The sequence below is a fragment of the Leopardus geoffroyi genome, chromosome E2 (genome assembly GCF_018350155.1).
Source record: "Leopardus geoffroyi isolate Oge1 chromosome E2, O.geoffroyi_Oge1_pat1.0, whole genome shotgun sequence".
Lineage (NCBI taxonomy): Eukaryota > Metazoa > Chordata > Mammalia > Carnivora > Felidae > Leopardus > Leopardus geoffroyi.
The window spans coordinates 1,401,689-1,423,667 of record NC_059335.1 but is presented as its reverse complement, the minus strand read 5'-3'; the positions used below and the strand labels follow the sequence as shown (position 1 = coordinate 1,423,667).

Sequence of the window (21,979 nt, the reverse complement as noted above, 5' to 3'; positions counted from 1 at the left end):
TGTTAAATGACATAGTTCATTAAGGAAAAGTTTCATTTAATTTCTGTCAAGCCATGTTATACATGAGTGGTTATTCACGTCATAAATTCTTCAGGGTAGATGACAGGATAATAAAATTAATGGGAAAATTATGCTGTGTTTGAATGTTTTCCATTCTTTTTGATCTTTGTCACTCTAATAGTTTAAAAACCTTTACTCCTCATTTTAATTTGTACTGTTTTGATTACTTGCGAAATTCTAAATTTACCAAAATATATCTGTTTATAAAAGCAGAAGAGACGGCTCTTCCTTATAGTAAAATTCCAATTAATAAATGTGGGCGGACTGATAGAACTAGAAAGCTTAAAAATAAGCAAATGGTGTTAACAGTCATTTCATTAAAGAAGTTACACAGTGGCAAACACACATGAAAATCCTCAACATCATGAAACATCAGAGAACTGCAATTAAAACCATAGTGAGTTGCTATTACACTCCTGTTAAAACAGCTAAAATTTAACGTTTATTTATTTTTGAGACAGAGAGAGACAGAGCATGAACGGGGGAGGGGCAGAGAGAGAGAGGGAGACACAGAATTGGAAGCAGGCTCCAGGCTCCTAGCCATCAGCCCAGAGCCCGACGCAGGGCTCGAACTCGCGGACCGCGAGATCGTGACCTGAGCTGAAGTCGGACGCTTAACCGACTGAGCCACCCAGGCGCCCCTAAAACAGCTAAAATTTAAAAAGACTTGTGGGGCACCTGGGTGGCTCAGTCGGTTAAGCATCTGACTTTGGCTCAGGTCATGATCTCACGGTTCGTGGGTTCAAGTCCCCGCGTTGGGCTCTGTGCTGACGGCTCACAGCCTGAAGCCTGCTGTGGTTTCTCCTTTCTCTGCCCCTCCCTGTCTTGCACTGTCTCTCTCTCTCTCTCGAAAATAAATAAGCATTAAAAAAAATAAATTTAAAAAGACTGACAATACCAAGCATTGGCAAAATGTGGAGGAACGGGAGCTTATGTACTATTGATGGAATACAGACGGGTATAACCAGCTTAGATCACAGTTTGGCAGTTTCTTAAATATTGAAACATTCACATTCTCTGACCTACTGGCCTAAGAGAAACAAAACACACATTCATATAAAGAATCATATGCCTATATTCACTGAAGCTTTATTTCTAACAGCACTAAACTGGAAACAATCCAACTGCCCATTAACAGATGAATGGATAAAACAAACAGTGGCAAATCCATAAAGTAGAATACTATTCAACAATAAAAAAATAAACGTTCATATAAGCAACACTGAGGAGTCTCAAAATAATTATGCACTGTGGAAAATCTCAGAAAAGAGTAGACATTTTATGATTCTATTCATGTAAATTCTAGACAATGCAAACTAGTATGTTAAAGACAGTACATCCCTGGATCCCTGTAGGTCTGATAAGAACAAGGAGAAATTATAAAAGGGCATGAGGTACATATCACGGTTGTTCATTGTCATGATTATGGTGGTTTCATGGGTTTATACGTATGACAAGAAATTTCAAATTGTACACCTTAAATATGTATAGATTATTGCATGTCAATTATGCCTCAAAATTTCTAAAAAAGTAGTTCAGGGGTGCCTGGGGGGCTCAGTCGGTTAAGCGCCTGACTCTTGATCTCAGGTCAGGTCTTGCTATCAGGGTCATGAGTTCAAGCCCTGCTTTGGGCTCCATGCTGAATGTGAAGCCTTCTTAATACATTGTTCAAAATAAAAAATCTGAATTGCCCACTTTTTGGAAACCAGCAGGTTTACCAACCTAATACTCCAATGGACAATCTCCATTCTTTCATTTCTCTGCCTTTAGAACAATGGACGGCCCTTGAGGGCAACAGCTCAGGAAGACAATGAGAATTCAAACTCTGGATTATTTGCTCTAACAATGACTTCAGCTACAGAAGACACACAGCTGTGGTGGTCCTGGAATTCCTCACAAGCATAGTCACTGGAACATGGAAGGATGCGCTTTTAGAAGAGGCATACACCATCTGGTTTGCTGCAGGCCCCTCCCCTGCCTGTTAATCACATCAAGAATATTAGTACCAGTTATGGTTGAAGCCTGGCTCCTGTTGTCTGACAGTGATGCCAGTCTTCAGAATTATAAACATCAGGACACTGACTCCTTTGTAGAACCTGGTGAAAAACTTCCCCTCAATAGCACCCTCCAGGAGCAAGAGAATAGATTCACACCATTCCTAAAGGCACCGGAGCTTGGCAAAACAAGGGACCCCTCCTTAGAGTGTCCTATGGTCTCAGCAAGTATAGAGTCCACAAATTAGGACTATGAAGCGCTGCACTGGTTCCTAGGTCTTGTGCAGCAATGCACATTAGGCTAAAACTGGAATGAGAGCTACTCTCGGTCTTTATGTCATCCCTGCTGAGGTGCACAAAGCTGGGGCCCCCACAAAAGCACATCCACAGAGCACAATTCTGTTTTCCACCCACGCCAAACAGTGAACACCCCCCCCCCCAAGATTAAAGGTACATTAAACAACAAGGCCTTTATTACTGCACAAACCAGAGCAATGAGGTAGATAGTTACTGGTTGATGACCTGAAGACTAGAAAAATCAATTACAAGTGTCATGTGAAACCAACAATTTCCATGAAGTAGGTAAGCCTTCCCTGCAAGCTTCCAACAGAGCCCACTCTTGGCCCAAACTGAGTCATATTCATACTTAACCAGAAAAGGGAAATCACTGTAAGGGCAAAGACTACTCAAGATTTCCTCCAGGGAATGGGAGAGGCCATAGACATTTGCCTTGCCTTAGGCACACTGGGGTGACCGATGAAGCAGTGTACAAGGTAGTAAAGTGGGATGGCTTCTACTGGAAAAACTGGCAGTGGTGGCATTCGGGTAAGGGCCCTGGGTGGTCTGGACCGTGCAGTGCAGCCCCTGTAAGCCTCACACATGCCTATAAACTGAGGGGATGTTTCGCCCCCCTGGATGCTTGGAGGTATGAGGTTCAACTTCAGGCATGTGGCTCCCTCACACAACTATTTAGGGCCGTTAGAGTGAACAGGGAGACGGCATGTTTCCTTCAAATCTAAGCCCATTTTCAAATGTGGACTTTCTTTTTTTTTTTTTCCAACGTTTATTTATTTTTGGGACAGAGAGAGACAGAGCATGAACGGGGGAGGGGCAGAGAGAGAGGGAGACACAGAATCAGAAACAGGCTCCAGGCTCTGAGCCATCAGCCCAGAGCCTGGCGCGGGGCTCGAACTCACGGACCGCGAGATCGTGACCTGGCTGAAGTCGGACGCTTAACCGACTGCGCCACCCAGGCGCCCCAAATGTGGACTTTCTGGTGTTAAACAACATTGGAAGTTGGAATGAAGGATTTCCCATATTTCCTACATTCACGGGCCCTCTCCATGCTGTGAAATTTCTGGTGGAGATTGAGGCTAGAGCGTTGGCTAAAGGATTTGCCACATTTGCTGCATTCGTAAGGCCTTTCTCTAGTGTGAACTACCTGGTGTTGAATGAGAACAGATTTTTGCCTGAAGGATTTTCCACATTGGCCACACTCATAAGGCCTTGCTCCTGTGTGAATGTTGCAGTGTTGAGTAAGGCTGGTGCTTCGACTAAAGGATTTCCCACATTCATGACACATATAAGGCCTTTCTCCAGTGTGAATTCTTTGGTGTTTAGTGAAAATAGCTCTTCTGCTAAAGCGTTTCCCAAACTGGCCACACTCAAAAGGCCTTGCTCTGCCATGAATTCGCTGGTGTTCAACAAGGCTGTAGCTTTGTGTAAAAGATTTCCCACATTCAGCACATTCATAAGGCCTTTCGCCAGTGTGACTTCGGTTGTGCCGATAAAGTTTGGATTTGGACCCAAAGGCTTTCCCACATTCTCCACACTCGTAAAGCCTTTTACTGGTGTGAATTCTCTGGTGTCTAGTGAGAGCAGCTCTTTGGCTAAAGGATTTCCCACACTGGTCACACACATAAGGGCTTGCTGTGGTGTGAATTCTCTGGTGTCGAACAAGGGTGAAGCTTTGTCTGAAGGATTTCCCACATTCACTGCACTCATAAGGCTTTTCTCCAGTGTGTGTTCTCTGGTGCCTCACAAGATTGGATTTGCACGCAAAGGCTTTCCTGCATTCCTCACACTCAAAAGGCCTTTCTCCACTGTGGATTCTGCAGTGTTCAATAAGGTTGGAACACTGACTAAAGGATTTCCCACATTCACCACACTTATACGGCTTTTCTCCAGTGTGAACTCTCTAGTGTATAATGAGGGTGGCCCTTAGCCTAAAAGATTTTCCACATTCGCTGCACTCGTAAGGCCTTTCTCCAGTGCGGGATCTCTGGAGCTGAACAAGTGAGTACTTGCAGTGAAAAGCCTTCCCATATTTGCTAGACTCATAAACCCTTTTTCTAGTAGAGACTCTTGGGTGGTGAACAAGGCTGTGTTTGTGGCTGGAGGCTTTCCCACATTCACATGATTTGTAATGACTTTCTCCACAAGGAAAGGCCTCCCCCACTTGGTGATTTTGTTTCGCTTCTTACTGTTGAGAATGACCTGGTGCTGGAGAAAGCCCAATGTGTCCGGGAACTCCTTTCCAACTTTCCTCCAGGTGAAGGGATTCCCTGACACATGGAATATGCAGCTCTTTATAAATGAAGCCCTGCCCACATCCCTCTTCTCTGCACTGTGATGCTCCCGAAGCTGGTACAGGTCTGCACATGCTCCATCTACATACATTTTCTGCCCAGGTAGATGGGCCAAGTGCAAAATGTCTTTCAGGATTGGGACACATTTCTCACAGGGGTGAGTCTTCTGGATGGAGGCACCTGCCTTTGGAATCCTGACCTGTGACAAAACTTCTATGGAAACACTCTGTTCAAAAGGTGTCCCTTCATCTTCCATTCCATGCCAACAAACTGAAAAAGGAGAAATACTGATGAGTCATGCTGACAATGGTGGGAAAGTATTAATCATGTTTGTTTTTTTTAAACTTTATGTATAACATGACGTTTTCTCATTTTACAAAACATTGATGGTAGAAAAGGTAGTGGACCTGAACAACACTACAGACCAAATGGAGCTAACAGACATATGCAGAACATTCCAATGAACGGCAGAATACACATTCTACTCAAGAGTGCAGAGAACATTCTCTAGGATAGATTATATGATAGCTTAAAAAAAGTCTTAACAAATCTAAGAAAACTGAAATCATATCAAGTATCTTTCCTGACCAAAATGCAACAAAAAGTAGAAATTAGTAACAGGAGGATAACTGGGAAATTCACAAATATGTGGAAATTAAAGAACATACTCTTGCACAACCAGTGATTCAAAGATTAAATCAAAAGGGAAATCAAAAAATATCTTTGGGCTCCTGGGTGGCTCAGTCGGTTGGGCATTCGGCTTTGGCTCAGGTCATGATCTCGCAGTTTTTGAGTTCGAGCCCTGTGTCAGGCTCTGTGCTAACAGCTCAGAACCTGGGGCCTGCTTTGGATTCTGTGTCTCCCTCTCTCTCTGCCCCTCCCCTGCTTGTGCTCTGTCTCTTTCTCTCTCTCAGAAATAAACATTAAACATTTTTTTTAAATAAAAAAAAAAATATCTTGAGACAAATGAAAATACAAACAATATACCAAAATTTATGGGATCCAGCAAAAAAAGTTCCAGAGGGAAGGCTATAGCAGATACATATCTATATTAAGAAAAAATGAAAGATCTTAAATAAACATTCTACCTTTGCATTCAAAGAACTAGAAAAGAACTAAGCCTGATGTTAGCAGAAGGATGGAAATTAAAAAGGTCAAAGTGGAAATAAATAAAATAGAGACTAGAAGGACAATAGGAAAGATCAAAGCTAAGAATTTTTTTTCCCAAAAGATCAAATTGACAAACTTTTAGTTAGACTAAGGAAAAAAAAGAGAAGACTCAAACAAAACTAGAAATGAAAGAGAGGACATTACAATTGATACCACAGAAATACAAGGATCATAAGAGATGACTATTAACCACTATACATCAACAAATTGGATAACCTAGAAGAAATGGATAAATTCCTAGAAACATACAACTACTAAGACTTAATCATGAAGAAATAGGAAATCTAGACAGACCGATAATGAATAAAGACATTGAGTCCGTAATCAAAAACTTCCCCTTTAAAAAACAAAACAAAACAAAACCAAAACCTTCACCCAAAAGAGAAGTGCAGGATTTGATGGGTTCACTGATGAACTCTATGAAACATTTAATGTCATTCCTCATCAAACTCTTCCAAAAAACTGAAGGGAGGGAATACAACCAAATTCATTTTACAAGGCCAGCATTACCCTCAGACCAAAGCTAGATAAGGATACTACAACACAAGAAAATTACAGACCAGTATCCCTGATGTACCTAGATGCAAAAATCCTCAACAAAACATTAATAAACCAAATTCAACAGCACATTAAAAGGATCATACGCCACATCCAAGTGAGATTTACCTCTGGGGTGCAAAGATGGTTCAACAAACACAAATCCATAAATGTGATATACTGCATTAACAAAATAAAGGATAGAGATCATATCATCATCTCAAAAGATAGAAAAGCATGTAACAAAATTCAGCATCCTTTCATAAACAAAAAAACTCTCAACAAATCAGGTATGGAAGGAATGAATGTACCTCAACATGATAAAGATCACATATGACAGGCCCACAGCCAACATCATACTCAATGGTGAAAAGCTGAAAGATTTTTGGTGAAGATCGGGAACAAGACAAGGATGACCACTCTCACCACTTCTATTCAAATTTTTTTTTTTCAACGTTTATTCATTTTTGGGACAGAGAGAGACAGAGCATGAACGGGGGAGGGGCAGAGAGAGAGGGAGACACAGAATCGGAAACAGGCTCCAGGCTCTGAGCCATCAGCCCAGAGCCTGATGCGGGGCTCGAACTCACGGACCGCGAGATCGTAACCTGGCTGAAGTCGGACGCCTAACCGACTGCGCCACCCAGGCGCCCCTCACCACTTCTATTCAACATGCTACTGGAAGTCCTAGCCAGAGTGATTGGGCAAGAAAAATAAAAACTTGTTAAAATAAATTAATTCAGTAAATTACGTTGCAGGATACAAAATCAACACACAAAAATCACTTGCATTTTATACGCTAACAAGGAACTGTGCAAAAAAGAAATTAAACAATCCCTTTTACAAGAGCCTCAAAAATAATAAAATACTTAGGAAGAGATTTAATCAAGGAGGTGAAAGATCTATACGCTGAGAACTATAAAACACTAATGAAAGAAATTAAAGATACAAATAAATGGAAAAATATCCCTTGTTCATAAATTGAAAGAATTCACATTCTCAAAATGTCCATGCAACCCAAGGCAATCTACAGATTCAATGCAATCCTTTTCAAAATACCAAGGGCATTTTTCACAGAAGTAGAAAAACAAGCAAAATTAGGGTGGAACCACAAAAGACCCTGAATAGCCAAGGCACTCCTGAGCATGAAGAACAAAGCTGAAAGCATCACACTTCCTGATTTCAAATTATATTACAAAGCTATAGTAATCAAAACAGTATGGTACTGGCATAAAAACAGACACATAAGCCAACAGAACAGAATAGAGAGCACAGAAATAAACCCCTAAATATATGACCAACTAATCTTGACAAGGGGGCCCTGGGGAAAGAGGAAATGGAGGAGTGATGGTACAAAATTTCAATTATTAACATGAGTAAGTTCTGGAGACCTACTATACAGCAGTTTATAGCTAACAGTACCGTAATGTGCAATAGTTCTCCCTTATCTTTGAGGGATACACATTCCAAGATCCCTAGTTGAGACGTGAAGCTGCGGATAGTACTGAACTCTGTCTACATTACACTTTTTCGTATACATGCACACCTATGATAAAGTTTAATGTATAAGTTGGGCCGAGTAAGAAATTAACAATAGCTAATAAGAAAGTAGAACAATTACAATAACATACTATAATAATAAGAAAGTAGAACTATAATAATATACTATAATAAAAGTTATGTTAATGTGGTCTCTCTCAAAATTCCTTACTCTACCATACCTTCTTGTTGTAAAGGTGTGAGATGATAAAATGCCTATGTGATAGGATAGATGAATGACACAAGCACTGTGACTTAGCGTGAGGCTTCTACTGACCTGAAGATACATCAGAAGGAGGATCATCTACTTCCAGACTGCAGTGGACTGTGGGTAACTAAAACCATGGAAAGAGAAACCATGGGTAAGGGGGGACTACTGTATATTTAAAATTTGCTAACACACTCACACACACATTCACACACAAATGATCAAGATAATAATAAAGGGTTGGGAGGAAATTTAGGGAGGGATGGATATGTTTATGGCTTTGCTGATGGTAATGTATTTACAGGTATATACTTATCCCCAAACCCATCAAATTGTATCCATAAAATATATACAGTTTTTAGACATGTCAATAATTCCTCAGTAAAGTGGTTTAAACATCATTTACTAAAAGGCACCAAAGCCGAAACCTCATCAACCTAATCATTACTGGGGCTCAAACTGTTATCTGGGGAATCCCACTACTTTTACACACTGTACTCCTATACTCAGGAAAGTAACCAGATATAAAACAGAAACAGATATGCCTCATTTGAACACTAGCCTTCCCTAAATTTCCCAGTGTCTTAAGACCCAGAAATATCCCATATTGGGCACAGATGCTCTAACATGATGAATACACTTAAATTAATGCAAGTCTCTGACAGAGATGGGCTCAATAAAATGAGATCCCATAGCCCCCCACCTCCAACCCAGGTAAAATGTTAATATGGCCCAATGTAAGTTAAAACAGGGCCTCCAGGGATTAAAACTTGCTATATAAAATCTAATAAATAAAAGAGAGTATCCTCACTACTCCTCTGTCCTACAACTCGATTGTACCTGTTCTTAAATCTAGAAAAATTAAAGGGTACCTCATGGTGGGCTACTGTAACCTAAATGTTGTTCTATCCACCAGGACCCCATATCCAACATCAATATCATTTGCCCTGTGTTTCACATTTTATAGTCATTGACAAAGGAATGATTACTAACTAAAGTCCACAGTTTACATTAGGGTTTATCCTTTGTGTTTTACATTTTACCAACATCAGTATTATTAAAACCACTGACTCTATCCGTAATTAAGCACTTGGAACACAAGGTGCCATGGACACAGTCATCTTGCCAGGGAGAGAGCAAACAAGGTTACGGTGCGTTAGGTGACAGCAAGACTCCTGAATCCCAGACCCTTCCCTGAATGCCTGGAGCAATGGGACTTAGGTCTTCTCAGGGCAGTGCACACAACTATGGTCAGCCATATGACACGTGTGCCAAGAAAATGGCGAAGCGAGGGGCGCCTGGGTGGCGCAGTCGGTTAAGCGTCCGGCTTCAGCCAGGTCACGATCTCGCGGTCCGTGAGTTCAAGCCCCGCGTCGGGCTCTGGGCTGATGGCTCAGAGCCTGGAGCCTGTTTCCGATTCTGTGTCTCCCTCTCTCTCTGCCCCTCCCCCGTTCATGCTCTGTCTCTCTCTGTCCCAAAAATGAATAAACGTTGAAAAAAAAAAAAAATTTAAAAAAGAAAATGGCGAAGCGAGCAGGACCCATGGTTTGGCTGCAGAAAGGGCAGAGCTGCCCGGGAGGTAAAAGACAATGGACAAAAACCAGGATACTGGGGTGCGTGTGAAGGCCTTACCCAGCGAAGCTGTAAGTGCCAAGTTCTCCAGCATCGCATCGTGGTACAGGCGTCTCTGAGCCTCATCAAGAAGCCCCCACTCCTCCTGGGAGAAGTCAATGGCCACGTCCTCAAAAGTCACACAGCCCTGCCGTGATGGGGACAGATCATTCCTTGATCAGCTTTTTTACGACTCTGAGTTTCTTCACCCCGACATTCATTCCATGCCCCCTCTCCTTCCAGCGGTCCCCACTATGGAAGACATATCAGGTCCTGGAGCCAGAGAGACCTGCTCTCTTCTCACAGTATCATGATCATTGTCACTGCCCACAGCAACAACCGGCCTGTGGGCAGGGAGGTGCCATCTAAATATTGAGCCTGGCATTAGGACATACGTCCTCTTGTCTGGGGTCTCCCAGATTGTGCCTCCGAGACACAACCAAACACGGGCTCGCTCTCCACCCTTACGTCCTCAAAGTCACAGCCCTAGGTCCTTCAGTTCACGCTCTCTCTCCATGAAACTACTGCCACCACACCTCTCTCATAGTCTTGCTCTGGAAACCACTTCTCCCCTCCTACCCAGAAGCATCACCCTGGTAATGGCAAGCATTACCTGCTTATGACATCCAGGTGGTGTTTGGCAAATTCCAAAAGGACCCAGCGCTACCCCAGACTTCCACTGATCCCTGCTACCGGAGGGGACAAAACCCACTTGCAGGCCTCTCCACCCGGTTCTGCTCCTTGCTTCAACCCCAGCCACCAAGAACCACCTGCAGACCTCAGGACCCCAGGGCTCCCTTCCACTCGTGGTGCATGTGATGTCCCCTCACCAGTCACTGCCTTCCTATCCATCAAACCAGCAGTCAAAGCCCAGCCCCGGAGGTCTCTTACCCCAGCCCCAGCGACGCTCCTAGATGATACTTCTGCCCCGGTGGTAATTTGCCAGCCTGACTGCAACAGCTAGGATACACCAAGAGACACAATAAATTCCTGGTAAGTCCGCAGTACGAATAAACACTAGTGTGGGCCTCAGTGTCGTCTTGCCTCACTTACTCTTGTGCGCCCGCATTCCCCTTATGTCCACGCTTCCTGTGGAAGCCCTGGCCACCTGACAGGTTGTCCTCTCCCACAACCTTCCCACAGCCATTTCTCCCTCTCAGCTGTGTTTATGAGGCCCAGCACCCCACCCAGATGCCCAGGCATGACAGTCACAGCTCCCAGCTCCCCTTGCTGTGACCTTTATCATGATGACAAGGATCCCCCTCCTAATTGGGACCCAAGCTACCCCCGGTGCAGACACCACCACCTTCTGGACGTCTCCCTATTGAACCCCTTCTCAGAGTTCCAGACCTTTGTGGCCATCTACTAATTGTTCTCCACACGTGTTTCTCTGAAACATCTCCGAGTCTTAAGATAGCCAAAAACAAAACTCATCTCCCCAGTGAGAATTAATCTTTCTACCAACTTTAATATCTTGGTTAAGGGAGTTTCCACCCTTCCAGCTGCTGAGCCCTACAACTCTTTACCTTTTTCTCTCTCTTTCTCAAAATCTGAAATTCTGGCCAGGCCTAATTTAAAAACTGATCCAGAATCCAACCAGCTCTCCCACTTCAACAGCCAGCACCCCGGTACAACCACCAGCACTCACCTCAAGGACTGCAAGTTACCTGTTTTTCCCATCATCCCTGGCCCCCCAAGAGTATCTGCTCTCGCTTTTCCAGGCTGCAGCCTCAGGGGTCCTGATGAGACCGAGGTCAGATCACCTCCCTCTGCTCCAAACCTCCTATTCTCCCCATCACCTCCAGAAGAGACACCCAACTTTTCATGGAGCCATTCCAGGCCCGACCCCTTCCCATCTGCTCTCTGTTCTCTCTTCTCTCTCATGAGAAGAAGAGGAACTGCAGTTCCTTGAACTAACACACCTTCACCTCCTAGCATGAACATATTCCAATACCTCTGTCTAGAACAATCTTTTACCTCACTGTATTGGTTGCCAGCAATAGGGACCTCTCCATATAACTTCCAGCCTGGATTTATGACCCTGGGTCTCCAGGCCCAAAAAGAGTGGAAGAGTGGCGGGCAAAGAGACTCAGGACACAATTCCAGAGACCAAGATGGGGGCTCAGGACCATTGAGGGCCTGGGATATCCTTCGCTCACCTTCCTACAGTCCATAAGTGCTTCTCTGGTCTTGGTAATCTGTGCAAGGAGGAGGGTCACCCGAGGGATGTAACCATGGCAGGGCTCCATGGGCTCCCCTGCACCCCTGCCCGGCCCTGGAGCCAGGTGACCTGGGATGACTACATTCTCTCTGAGCCTCAGTCCCCAGTGCTGACTCTTACAACTGCGTGACCTTGGCCAAGGACTCAAACTCCCTGTGCCTCGGAATTATCATCTTCTTTCCGGTCTGTTCTAACTCTGAATAACTTTTTGAAAACTTTGAGAAGCCTAATTCAGATCTTGTGCCTCTTCTATTCACAACCCTCCATGGCTCCCGGCATCCTGAGAATTAAGTTGAAACTCTTCATCTAGGCACTACAGGAGCATTTGCTCCTGGATCAATTGCCCCTGCAAACCAGTCTCTCTGCCTGTAACACTCTCACATCTCATCAACGGTGGCTTTCAGAAACGGGGACGAAGAAAAGAAAAAAGAAAAGAAAAGAAAAGAGAAGAGAAGAGAAAAGAAGAGAAGAGAAAAGAAAAGAGAAAGAAATGGGGACGTCACACATTATCTCCCCACTGACCCGGACCCCTGGGCCTGGGCCGTAGGGACGCGAGCAGGCACCTCGTGTACGGGCCTTTAGGGCCTGGGTGGAGGAAGGGCGGGGAGGACCTGGAGGCCGCGCGTTTACCTGAGTCGGGTCCCGGGGCGCGGCCGCCGCCATCCGACTCTGTAGGTACAGAGGGGTCCTAAGAGGTCGGCGACAGAGACGGGACTCGTGCACAGTTGTCAACCACCGCCTCCGACCCTCAGACCAGCTGCTGTGCAGTGGGGACAACCCCACCCCTACCGCCTTCTGGCTCTCACCACCGCGGACCCGACTGCACGCTCCTAAAGGTCCCAGATCCCGCCTGCGCGCGAAAGCAAAGTGACTGCAGCCTCAGGGGTGCCGGAAGTCCCGCCCCGAAGCTCCACTTCCACACGCGGAAACTCCCCTATTTCTGCGCGTTCATTGGCTGCACGCTCTGGGCACGCGGCACTGGCAATTATGGGTAATGTAGTCCCCACGGTGGCGCTCAGCACGAGGTTCGCGGAGGCCCGAGGCCACGTTTGCTCGCGGAGTACAGACACCGTCTAGGAAGGTGTGAGGAGAGGCCCCGGGACGGTCCCCTCGCGGAAGCTCGACCCGCACCCGGGCGCCCCTCGGCTGAGCGGGGTGGTCGTGGGCGACGTGGTCGTGGGCGACGTGGGAGGTCTCCCCCGGGGAAGCGCCCAGTGCCGGACGTGCCTACCCCCTCCCCAGTCCCGGAGCCGCTCCCCACGCGCCCGGCCCCGCGTCTCAGAACGAGTTAAAGACCCGGATCAGGCCCGGAGGCACTGTGTGCGCTTCCCGCGGGTCGCCCACAAAGGTCGAGATTTGGCCTCGGCGGGCACAGGTGCGCACTTTTCCCCACGAGCCGCGCGGACGCGTCGCTGGCGGCTCAGGTCTGCGGCCCGAGGCGGGGGCGTTTTGCCCCCGGGATCCGCGGCGGAAATCCGGCGCCTGGAGCCTGAGGGCCCCAGGGGAGCCCTGTCGGGAGGAGCCCGACACCCAGGAACATCAGCGCGCGCCCGCAACTCTCCGCTGTCCTTTGGGGGGCCCTCGGCGGCAGCTCGCGGCCCTCACCGCTCCCGGGACCCGGGCGGGCGCCCCCGGAAGCCCCTTGGGTGGAAAGGGGGAACTCAGACTCGGGGGCCTCTGAGGAGGTGCCCACGCCCTCTAGGTGTGTCCCCGGACCCCCGCGCTGCCCAGCCCTCCACCCGAGCTTCCATGGGGCCCACCGGCACCTTGGGGTCTGAAGTTCCATCTCCGCTGTGCCCAGCCCACGCTGTCCCCGGTCAGATGCGACCTCAGATCACACCTGGCCCGCTGACCTGATGAGCATGTCTGTCTGCGGAGGGAAAGAATTAACCAGGTTCCCTCAGGGAAACAGATGCACTGAGAGCCCCAAGCGGAACCTACCTTCAGCGTGGGCTCCTGCTGCCTCCAAGACCCACCTGCCCTTGAGCCTAAGTCCATGCAAGCAAGGCCCCAGCCGGGACAAGTCCCCGCCCCCCGTGCGGCTTCCCGCAGGGGTGTCTGGAAAGCAACCCAAAGCAATGGTGAATGCTTTTAAAACAGAAACTTGAAAAATACTTGATAAGTCAAAGGGTGAGAACCGCTTGTGGGGTAGTAGAATGGGGTGGCAACCTGAGTGGAAACAGCAGGGGGGTCATTGTTGCCTTTGTTCCCTGCAGGGTTCTAATAGCACCCTCACTGTGTGGCCTGTGCCATCTGCAGCGGTTCCTGCCCCAGCAGTAGTAGTTCTTTGCCCAGCCTTGTGAAGTCTCATCCAGCACCTGCACAGGTTAGTTTTTTTTGTTTTTTTTTTTTTTTTCCAGACACCTTGGCGACCCCACGCAGATTACTGAGGTTTCTTCAGTGCCCATACCCCGTTCTCTGTTGGGCTTACGTAGGGATTCCAGACTCCTCCTCACCCTGAGCTCTGAGTACATGGAAATCCACAGAGTACAGCATGAAACTTCTAACCTATTTAAGGGCTGGAAGAAATCTTACTTGAAGTAGGAGCCGCTTCTAGAAGTCTTACTTGAGTTAGGAAGGTTATCTTTTGAGTTGAATAAAGGAGGAAGAAAATCCCAAAGTAACGGGCTCAAGCCATATATTACCTTTATTTCTAACAGGATGTGTCTGTTTCCTGTTGGATATGTATTTTGCTATGTGTAGTTTACTCACACTGGAAGAAAGATGGGTTTCCTTGACTTCATTTGGGGAATGGAAAAGAGAGTGGAGGAGGGAATTTAATGTGTGGGCTGCAAGGTTGATTGGGATGGGCAGTGGGGAAGATGATTCTGGAGCATCAGGAAATGGAATAGAGCATTAAGGAGGTGATAGAAGCAAGAAAGGTTTCCTTCTAGGTGTTAGTCCCTATTTATATACTGATGGAAGGTCAGTAGATAGGGGAAAATAGGTGAGGAAAGGGATCGTGGAAAACAGCAGGTGTGAGTTACTTAAAATGTTAACAGAATGGTTCATTAGGGAAATTTTATCCAAAACCATGATGAGGTATCACTCCACATCTACCAGGATGGCCGTGGGGCAGAAATGGTATTGACAAAGCCTTAGAAAAATTGGAGAAATTGGAGCCCTCATCTGTTGCTGATGGGAATGTAAAATAGTGCAGTGTGAGATTGAACAATGTGAAAACCAGTTTAGCTGCTCCTCAAAAACTTGAGTGTGGAAATACCATTGGGCCTAGCATTTAACACTCCTGGTATCCAACCCAAAGAATGGAAAGCAGGACTCAAACAAACACTTGTACACCAATGGTCATAGCAGCACTCTTCACGATATCCAAAAGGTGGAAACAATCCAAGTATCTGTTAACACAGGAAAGGATTTTAAAAATGTGGTATTTTATACAATGGAATATTATTCAGCCACAAAAAGGAATGAAGTTCTGATACATACAACAAGATGGGTGAAACTTGAAAACATTATGCTAAGTGATTAAAGCGAGACCCAAAAAGATAAATATTATGATTCCATTCATAGGAAATACCCAGAGTAGTCAAGCTCATAGAGACTGAACATAGGTTAGAGGTTAGCAGGGCCTAGGTAGAGAGGGAAATGGGAAATTATTGGTCAGTGGGTACATATTTTCTGTTTGGTTTGATTTTTTTTTTTAAGTTTCACGTGTCCAGCTATAAAATAAATAAGCCACAGGGACAAAGATACAGCATAGGGAACAGAGTCGATAATATTGTAATAACCCTGCATGGTGATAGATGGTGGCTGCACTTATGGTGAGCGTTGTGTAATGTATAGAGTTGTCGAATCACTATGTTGTGTACTTGAAATTAACACAACTTTATATGTTGTATTATTTTCATATATAAATTGTATTTTCACACATATATGTGAACTAGAAACAGATAGTGGTAATGGTAGTAGACACAGAACACTGCAGATTTACTTAATGCTACTGAATCGTATACTTGAAAATAATTAAAATGGAAAACTTTATATTACATATAATTTACTGCTATATATACACCAAAACACCTGCAAAGTGAGAGATTTTGTCTAAATCCCCAAACTCACAATTTTTCCCCTGTTCTACTATTTCAAAATTTCATGGATCTTTCTATGGATGAAGCTAAAACAATTTGAGTAATGTTTGTGTAAACAACTTACATAATATTCACGTGCTCCTATTATAGGGTTCATGAGTTCTAGGACCTAATTGTTTCAGTCTACACAGCATAATACTTTCTTATCAAAAATCTGAAAATTATTGATCCCTAAGTATTAGCAGATGATGGAAAGAATGATTGAATTTCCCGTAGAGAACAGAGTCTTATGGTCTCAGCCAAATTAGCAAAAGCTGTTTACCTCGCCTAGCCAATAAAACAGAACCGGTTTTGCAGTTTACCAGTGACACGAGTATCACTGAAAATGAGCACAAAGGGACTGAATGTTGAGAAACATAAAGACAAAAATATAGAGGCGTCCACCAGCCACTGGCCTGGAATAACAAATAGAATCATCCAAACAGACAAAAGAGAAGACAGTGAGTAAAAAGAGAGAAAGCAGCTCACAAGGATCAAAATGGTGTACGTAGCTCTGGCCTCAGGAGAAGGTCTGGGAGAATGGCTGTTGCTGTGAATATATTGGACCTGTTGCCTGTGCCTGTGTAGGAAAATAACCATGGAGCCACTAGCCCAGACCATGAAGGCCAAACATGCGAGGTCAATTGTAGAAAATAGGGCTGTCACGATAAACTTTAAAAATCTGTCTGGATTTAATGGGGAGCAGTATCCATAATTTATCTTCACACTAAGGTTTTTACTGTGCGTTGGACCAGCCATTTTAACAGAAACAAAGATGCTTACCAAGAGATGCAGGATCCAGCAAAGGCAACAGCACAAGTAAATGCACTTTGAGGATCTCCTTCTGAGCTCCATCGAACTAGAGACATTGAGGCGAAGCCTAACGGCTTGGAAGCCACTGAGGAGGGAGGTGGTAGTGAGGCAGAACCCCCTGGCTACTCTGTGGAAGTAGAAGAAAAACTTACATCCAGCCTCATTCAGGAAATATGTTGCTCCAAAAGCTGCTGTTATATGAGGGATCCCTCTGGAGAAAAGCACCAAGGAGTTGGCTAAGACCAGTTGATTGAGAATCACGTCTGTGGGTCTCACCTTGTGTCCAGTGAGCAGAGTGAAGTTATAAAGACAAAGAAGGGAGAAGTTTCCAAGGATTCCCACTCCCAGCTGAGTGACTAAGGTAATCCCGATTTGCCACTTGACAGAAGCCATCACGTCATCTATGGAACATTGGTTTGAGTTGCAGCCAGAGGAATGCAGTTTGACAAACAAAAAGAAATATTTACCACCAAACCCAGTAGCCTCCAGCGCTAAGCTTAGCACATTCTTTCTAAATTTAAATAAACACTATAGGGGCGCCTGGGTGGCTCAGTCGGTGAAACATCCAACTTCAGCTCAGGTCGTGATCTCACGGTTCATGAGTTCGAGCCCAGCGTCTGGCTCTGTGATGACAGCTCGGAACGGGGGGCCTGCTTCAGATTCTATGTCTCCCTCTCTGGCCCTCTCCTGCTTGCGCTTTGCCTCTCTTTCTCTCTCAAAAATAAACAAGCATTAAAATTTTTTTAAAAAGAAAAAAATAAACATTATATATGTATGCTTATGGGTACAGAGTCTATTCCTGAAGGTTCCACTTGGAAACAAATGTCTGTTCACTGGAACATGGTGAGTGATTTATGGCCCATCTGCACAACAGAGTTTTCCACACCTGTGAGTTGAGTGAGGAGGATCTCTAGACTCTGATCTGCAGTTATGAACTGTGTGTATTCTGAAGTGAGAAGCAAGGTACAAAACTGTGTGTAACATGCTAAGGTTTCCCCAAGTGTGTGGAGGAGTGACAATATGGACACAGAACATATATAGGATGGGGCTAATTTTAAAGCTAGACTTGTAAGGAAGAAATGTTGTCATAGTGCCTTATATGTACAAATGTACATATTTCACATAATTATTAAATAATGTTAAATTAATTGTTTTAAAAGCACTGAACTCAAATGTTACAAAATTTGATTGGCTATCCACGTGGCTGTCCCTGTATGTAAAGGAAATATGAATAGGGAAATACATTTCAAGTGAATTGAAAATTAGAATTTTGAGTGTATATCCTGAACGGGGATAAATGGAGGCAAAACTATCTGCCCAAATCTTGACTTTTGTCTACATATTTTACTATAATGTATTTGTATGGTATTTTGGGAACAAACATATTCGTATAAATGGGAAATAAATCTTTCCCTGTAAGACAAAACAAATGCACATATGAAACCAAAGACTGAGTAAAAGTCTAAAGCCTACATTTGACAGAAATAATACCAACTCCTATAGTATTGGTTTTAACTTGCGTGTATTTCATTTTTCTTTTCATTGAAAAAAATCTAGAAATTATAGACAACTTCACGACAGTGCCTACTCTAGCGCCCAGTTTATGGACACCTAATACGGTTTTTCCGTATAAGAAGCAGTGTGGTTTAGGAAAAAAGAAAAAACTGACATATTCCACATCTAGGGCAGGAACCTCCAAAGATCATCCCAAAACTTCTTGCTTGGCAAGGGAATAGAGGAAACCATCAGTGCTAAGGGTTACTTTGGGAGGTGGCAAGGTCTGTCCTGAAGAAGCTGTCACTGCCCCACTTCGGTGCAACGGTTACTTGAAAGGATTGACATAGATAAACCAAAGGCACATATAGACAAGTAATGCAAAGGTTAATGCCGGAAGATGTTAGGGAAACAACTAATTATTCTGAAAACTGGTAAAGGGTGACTATCAACCATTACCCCTGCATTAGCTGAACAGCCTGCGTTTTGCATTAAGAAATGTCTGTGGAGGCACACAAAAAAATGGCCTGTTTGGATAAGACCTGTGGATGTCAGACAGAAATATTTCATCATGGGAAAAGATTCAGAGATACGAAATTAAATAGTAAAAAATAAATTCAACGACATTTGAGGAGAGATTTCCTCATGAGGACAATCCCTTCTTCCAGACTCACTGATGTTTCAGTCTTGGTTGATGAAGTATGAAGACTTCTTCAGATTGCGAAGACACAAAGCCAGCATGCTGGACAGCAATTTACGGAGTCACGGTCTTCCTGGCATGGATTAAGGAGCGATAGCTGTAAGATAGGTTTCAAGTTCCATGATTGAAAACTGAGATGGTTATACACTCGAGAAACATCGGAATTGTTATTAGGATAAATCACATAATTTAGAATAGTCCCAAATCAGGACAGTTTAAATTTTCCTTTTTAGGCAATAGCATTTTCCAAGGTGTCAGTGGATAGTGAAAGACTAGTGGAATTTTGGAAAACAACATTAAAATAAACTAATATGAGGGGAACATTGATTGAAAACCAGAAACTGTACTTAAGTCATACGATTCATTTTGAATAACAACAAAGAAAACCATCATCCTAGATGGAAATTTTTGGAATGTTAACAATAAAATTCACACTAAGAAGTATGTTACTGAATAAAATTCCAATGAAAATGTTAACATTTCTCTTTTTTTTTTATTTAAAAAAAAATTTTTTTTTCAATGTTTATTTATTTTTGGGACAGAGAGAGACACAGCATGAACGGGGGAGGGGCAGAGAGAGAGGGTGACACAGAATCGGAAACAGGCTCCAGGCTCTGAGCCATCAGCCCAGAGCCCGACGCGGGGCTTGAACTCACGGACCGCGAGATCGTGACCTGGCTGAAGTCGGACGCCTAACCGACTGCGCCACCCAGGCGCCCCATTTTTTTATTTATTTTTGAGAGAGAGAGAGAAACGGGAGGGGCAGAGAGAGAGAGGGAGACACAGAATCCAAAGTAGGCTCCAGGCTCTTAGCTGTCAGCACAGAGCCCAATACGGAACTTGAACCCATGAACCATGAGATCATGACCTGAGCTGATGCTGAATGTTTAACTGACTGAGCCTCCCAGGTGCCCCCAAAATGTTAACATTTCAAAATTTTCTCTATTAACATCAAACGTATGCAAAATTTTAAATGTTTAATGAAAAGAACTTTCCTTACTATATATAAAGTAAATAATAACTATGAGTTACTACTGGCAAAAACCAAATATGGAATAGAATAAGGAGATTACAAATTATCTATGTTTGCTGGTATTTATGAGATAAATTTATAGAAGTTTATATATGATAAAAGTTAATGCTGGGGCGCCTGGGTGGCGCAGTCGGTTAAGCGTCCGACTTCAGCCAGGTCACGATCTCGCGGTCCGTGAGTTCGAGCCCCGCGTCGGGCTCTGGGCTGATGGCTCAGAGCCTGGAGCCTGTTTCCGATTCTGTGTCTCCCTCTCTCTCTGCCCCTCCCCCGTTCATGCTCTGTCTCTCTCTGTCCCAAAAATAAATAAACGTTGAAAAAAAAAATTAAAAAAAAAAAAAACCTTTAAAAAAGTTAATGCTGAATTATTTTGGAGAAATGAGTTTTTTAATATGGTAGTAAAATATTTGGAGACTTAGTTAAGACATCACAGGTATATTTTTTGAGCTTTAATCTTAAGAAAATAAATAAATACTGGATCTAAACCTAAGAAATGTCTAATCTCTTAGCTAAAAATATGTTCTCTTTTTGAATTTATTTTTTAAAATATTTTTTAAAGAGAGGGAGTGTGTGTGTGAGAGAGGGAGAGAGAGACAGAGAGAGAGAGAGAGAGAGAGAGAGAGAGAGAGAGATTGAGAGAGAGAGATTGAGAGAGAGAGAATCTTAAGCAGGCTCCATGATCAGAGCAGAGTCTGGCTCAGGGCTCAATCCCATGACCCTGGGATCATGACCTGAGCCGATATCAAGAGTTGGGCACTCAGCCGACTGAGCCACCCAGATGCCCTGGTAGTAGTATATTTTCATAATTTTGGCTGAGCCAAGTATTACTAAGCGTGCACCAAAACTGAGGATTTAAAACATTTGTAGCACATTTGTATTTATGTATAGTTAAGGGGCCCCTGGGTGGCTCAGTTGGTTGAACGTCCAACCCTCAATTTCAGCTCAGGTCATGATCCCAGGGTCGTGGGATTGAGCCCTGCATCGGGCTCCTTGCTGAGTGTGGAGCCTGCTTAAGATTCTCTCTCTCTCTCCCTCTGTGCCTCTCCCCTGCACGCTGTCTCTAAAATAAAAAAAGATAATAATTAAAAGTGTTTTCATGCTTGTACTGTTTTTTTACTGAAAGACCCCTCAAACAAATAGAAAAATGAAACTCAAAGAAAGCATTTGAATATGTAGAAGAAGCAATTATAATAATCTCGGTGTTTCTTTGGCAATGTAAATGAACAGGCAACTCTTAGAAAAGAAAGCATACATTATAAAATGTGTTTTTCTCACAAACATCAGAAAAAAACAAATTACACTAAAAATGACATTGTACTTTTTAAATGCACACACAATCTTGCTGAAATTTCATTAGGGTCGGTTTCCTCTAGAAAAATTGCATCATTTTTTTTTTTTCAACGTTTATTTATTTTTGGGACAGAGAGAGACGGAGCATGAACGGGGGAGGGGCAGAGAGAGAGGGAGACACAGAATCGGAAACAGGCTCCAGGCTCTGAGCCATCAGCCCAGAGCCCGACGCGGGGCTCGAACTCACGGACCGCGAGATCGTGACCTGGCTGAAGTCGGACGCTTAACCGACTGCGCCACCCAGGCGCCCCTAAAAATTGCATCATTTTTATTGCATATCAGAAAAGATACACAATTTGGAGTTTTCTTATTGGCCTGCTGTGTTATACATTTTAAAATGTGTAACTGACTGTGACCTCGGGATATTCAGATGCGCCCGTGGAATCCCCTTTCACTGTCTCCTGTGTACTCCACCCTGACCCTCAATAAAGGCGCTTGCCTAGAGGTCCTCCTCCATTTCCTCTTCCATCCCCCACCTTCTCCACCTGCTTGGTTGAGTCAACCCCCTTGGCTCTTCCACCAATGACCCCCTGGTGGTGTGCCCGGACTCTGTCTCTGTAGGACCCTGACTATAAT

General features: G+C 44.3%; 3 protein-coding genes across 4 annotated transcripts in view; 1 reads left to right on the top strand and 2 right to left on the bottom strand.

Annotated features, from left to right (window-relative positions):
* LOC123577872 (zinc finger protein 304-like) overlaps positions 1 to 21,979 on the top strand; it is a 573,883-nt gene that overhangs the window by 258,050 nt on the left and 293,854 nt on the right. The window lies entirely within an intron of this gene.
* On the bottom strand, positions 3,320 to 12,813 carry LOC123577933 (zinc finger protein 416-like). Its single transcript, XM_045440383.1, is given in 4 exon segments — positions 3,320 to 4,511; positions 4,514 to 4,912; positions 9,729 to 9,855; positions 12,559 to 12,813. Coding segments are annotated over 4 exon segments (819 nt in total). The 5' UTR covers positions 12,592 to 12,813; the 3' UTR covers positions 3,320 to 4,251.
* Positions 16,090 to 17,341, bottom strand: LOC123577929 (vomeronasal type-1 receptor 1-like). Its single transcript, XM_045440374.1, has one exon. It carries the CDS (start codon positions 17,220 to 17,222, stop codon positions 16,305 to 16,307), a length of 918 nt encoding a protein of 305 aa, XP_045296330.1. The 5' UTR covers positions 17,223 to 17,341; the 3' UTR covers positions 16,090 to 16,304.

Excerpts from the sequence above, each read along its gene's own strand:
- LOC123577929 (XM_045440374.1), bottom strand. The coding sequence starts at position 17,222 with ATGGCTTCTGTCAAGTGGCAAATCGGGATTACCTTAGTCACTCAGCTG.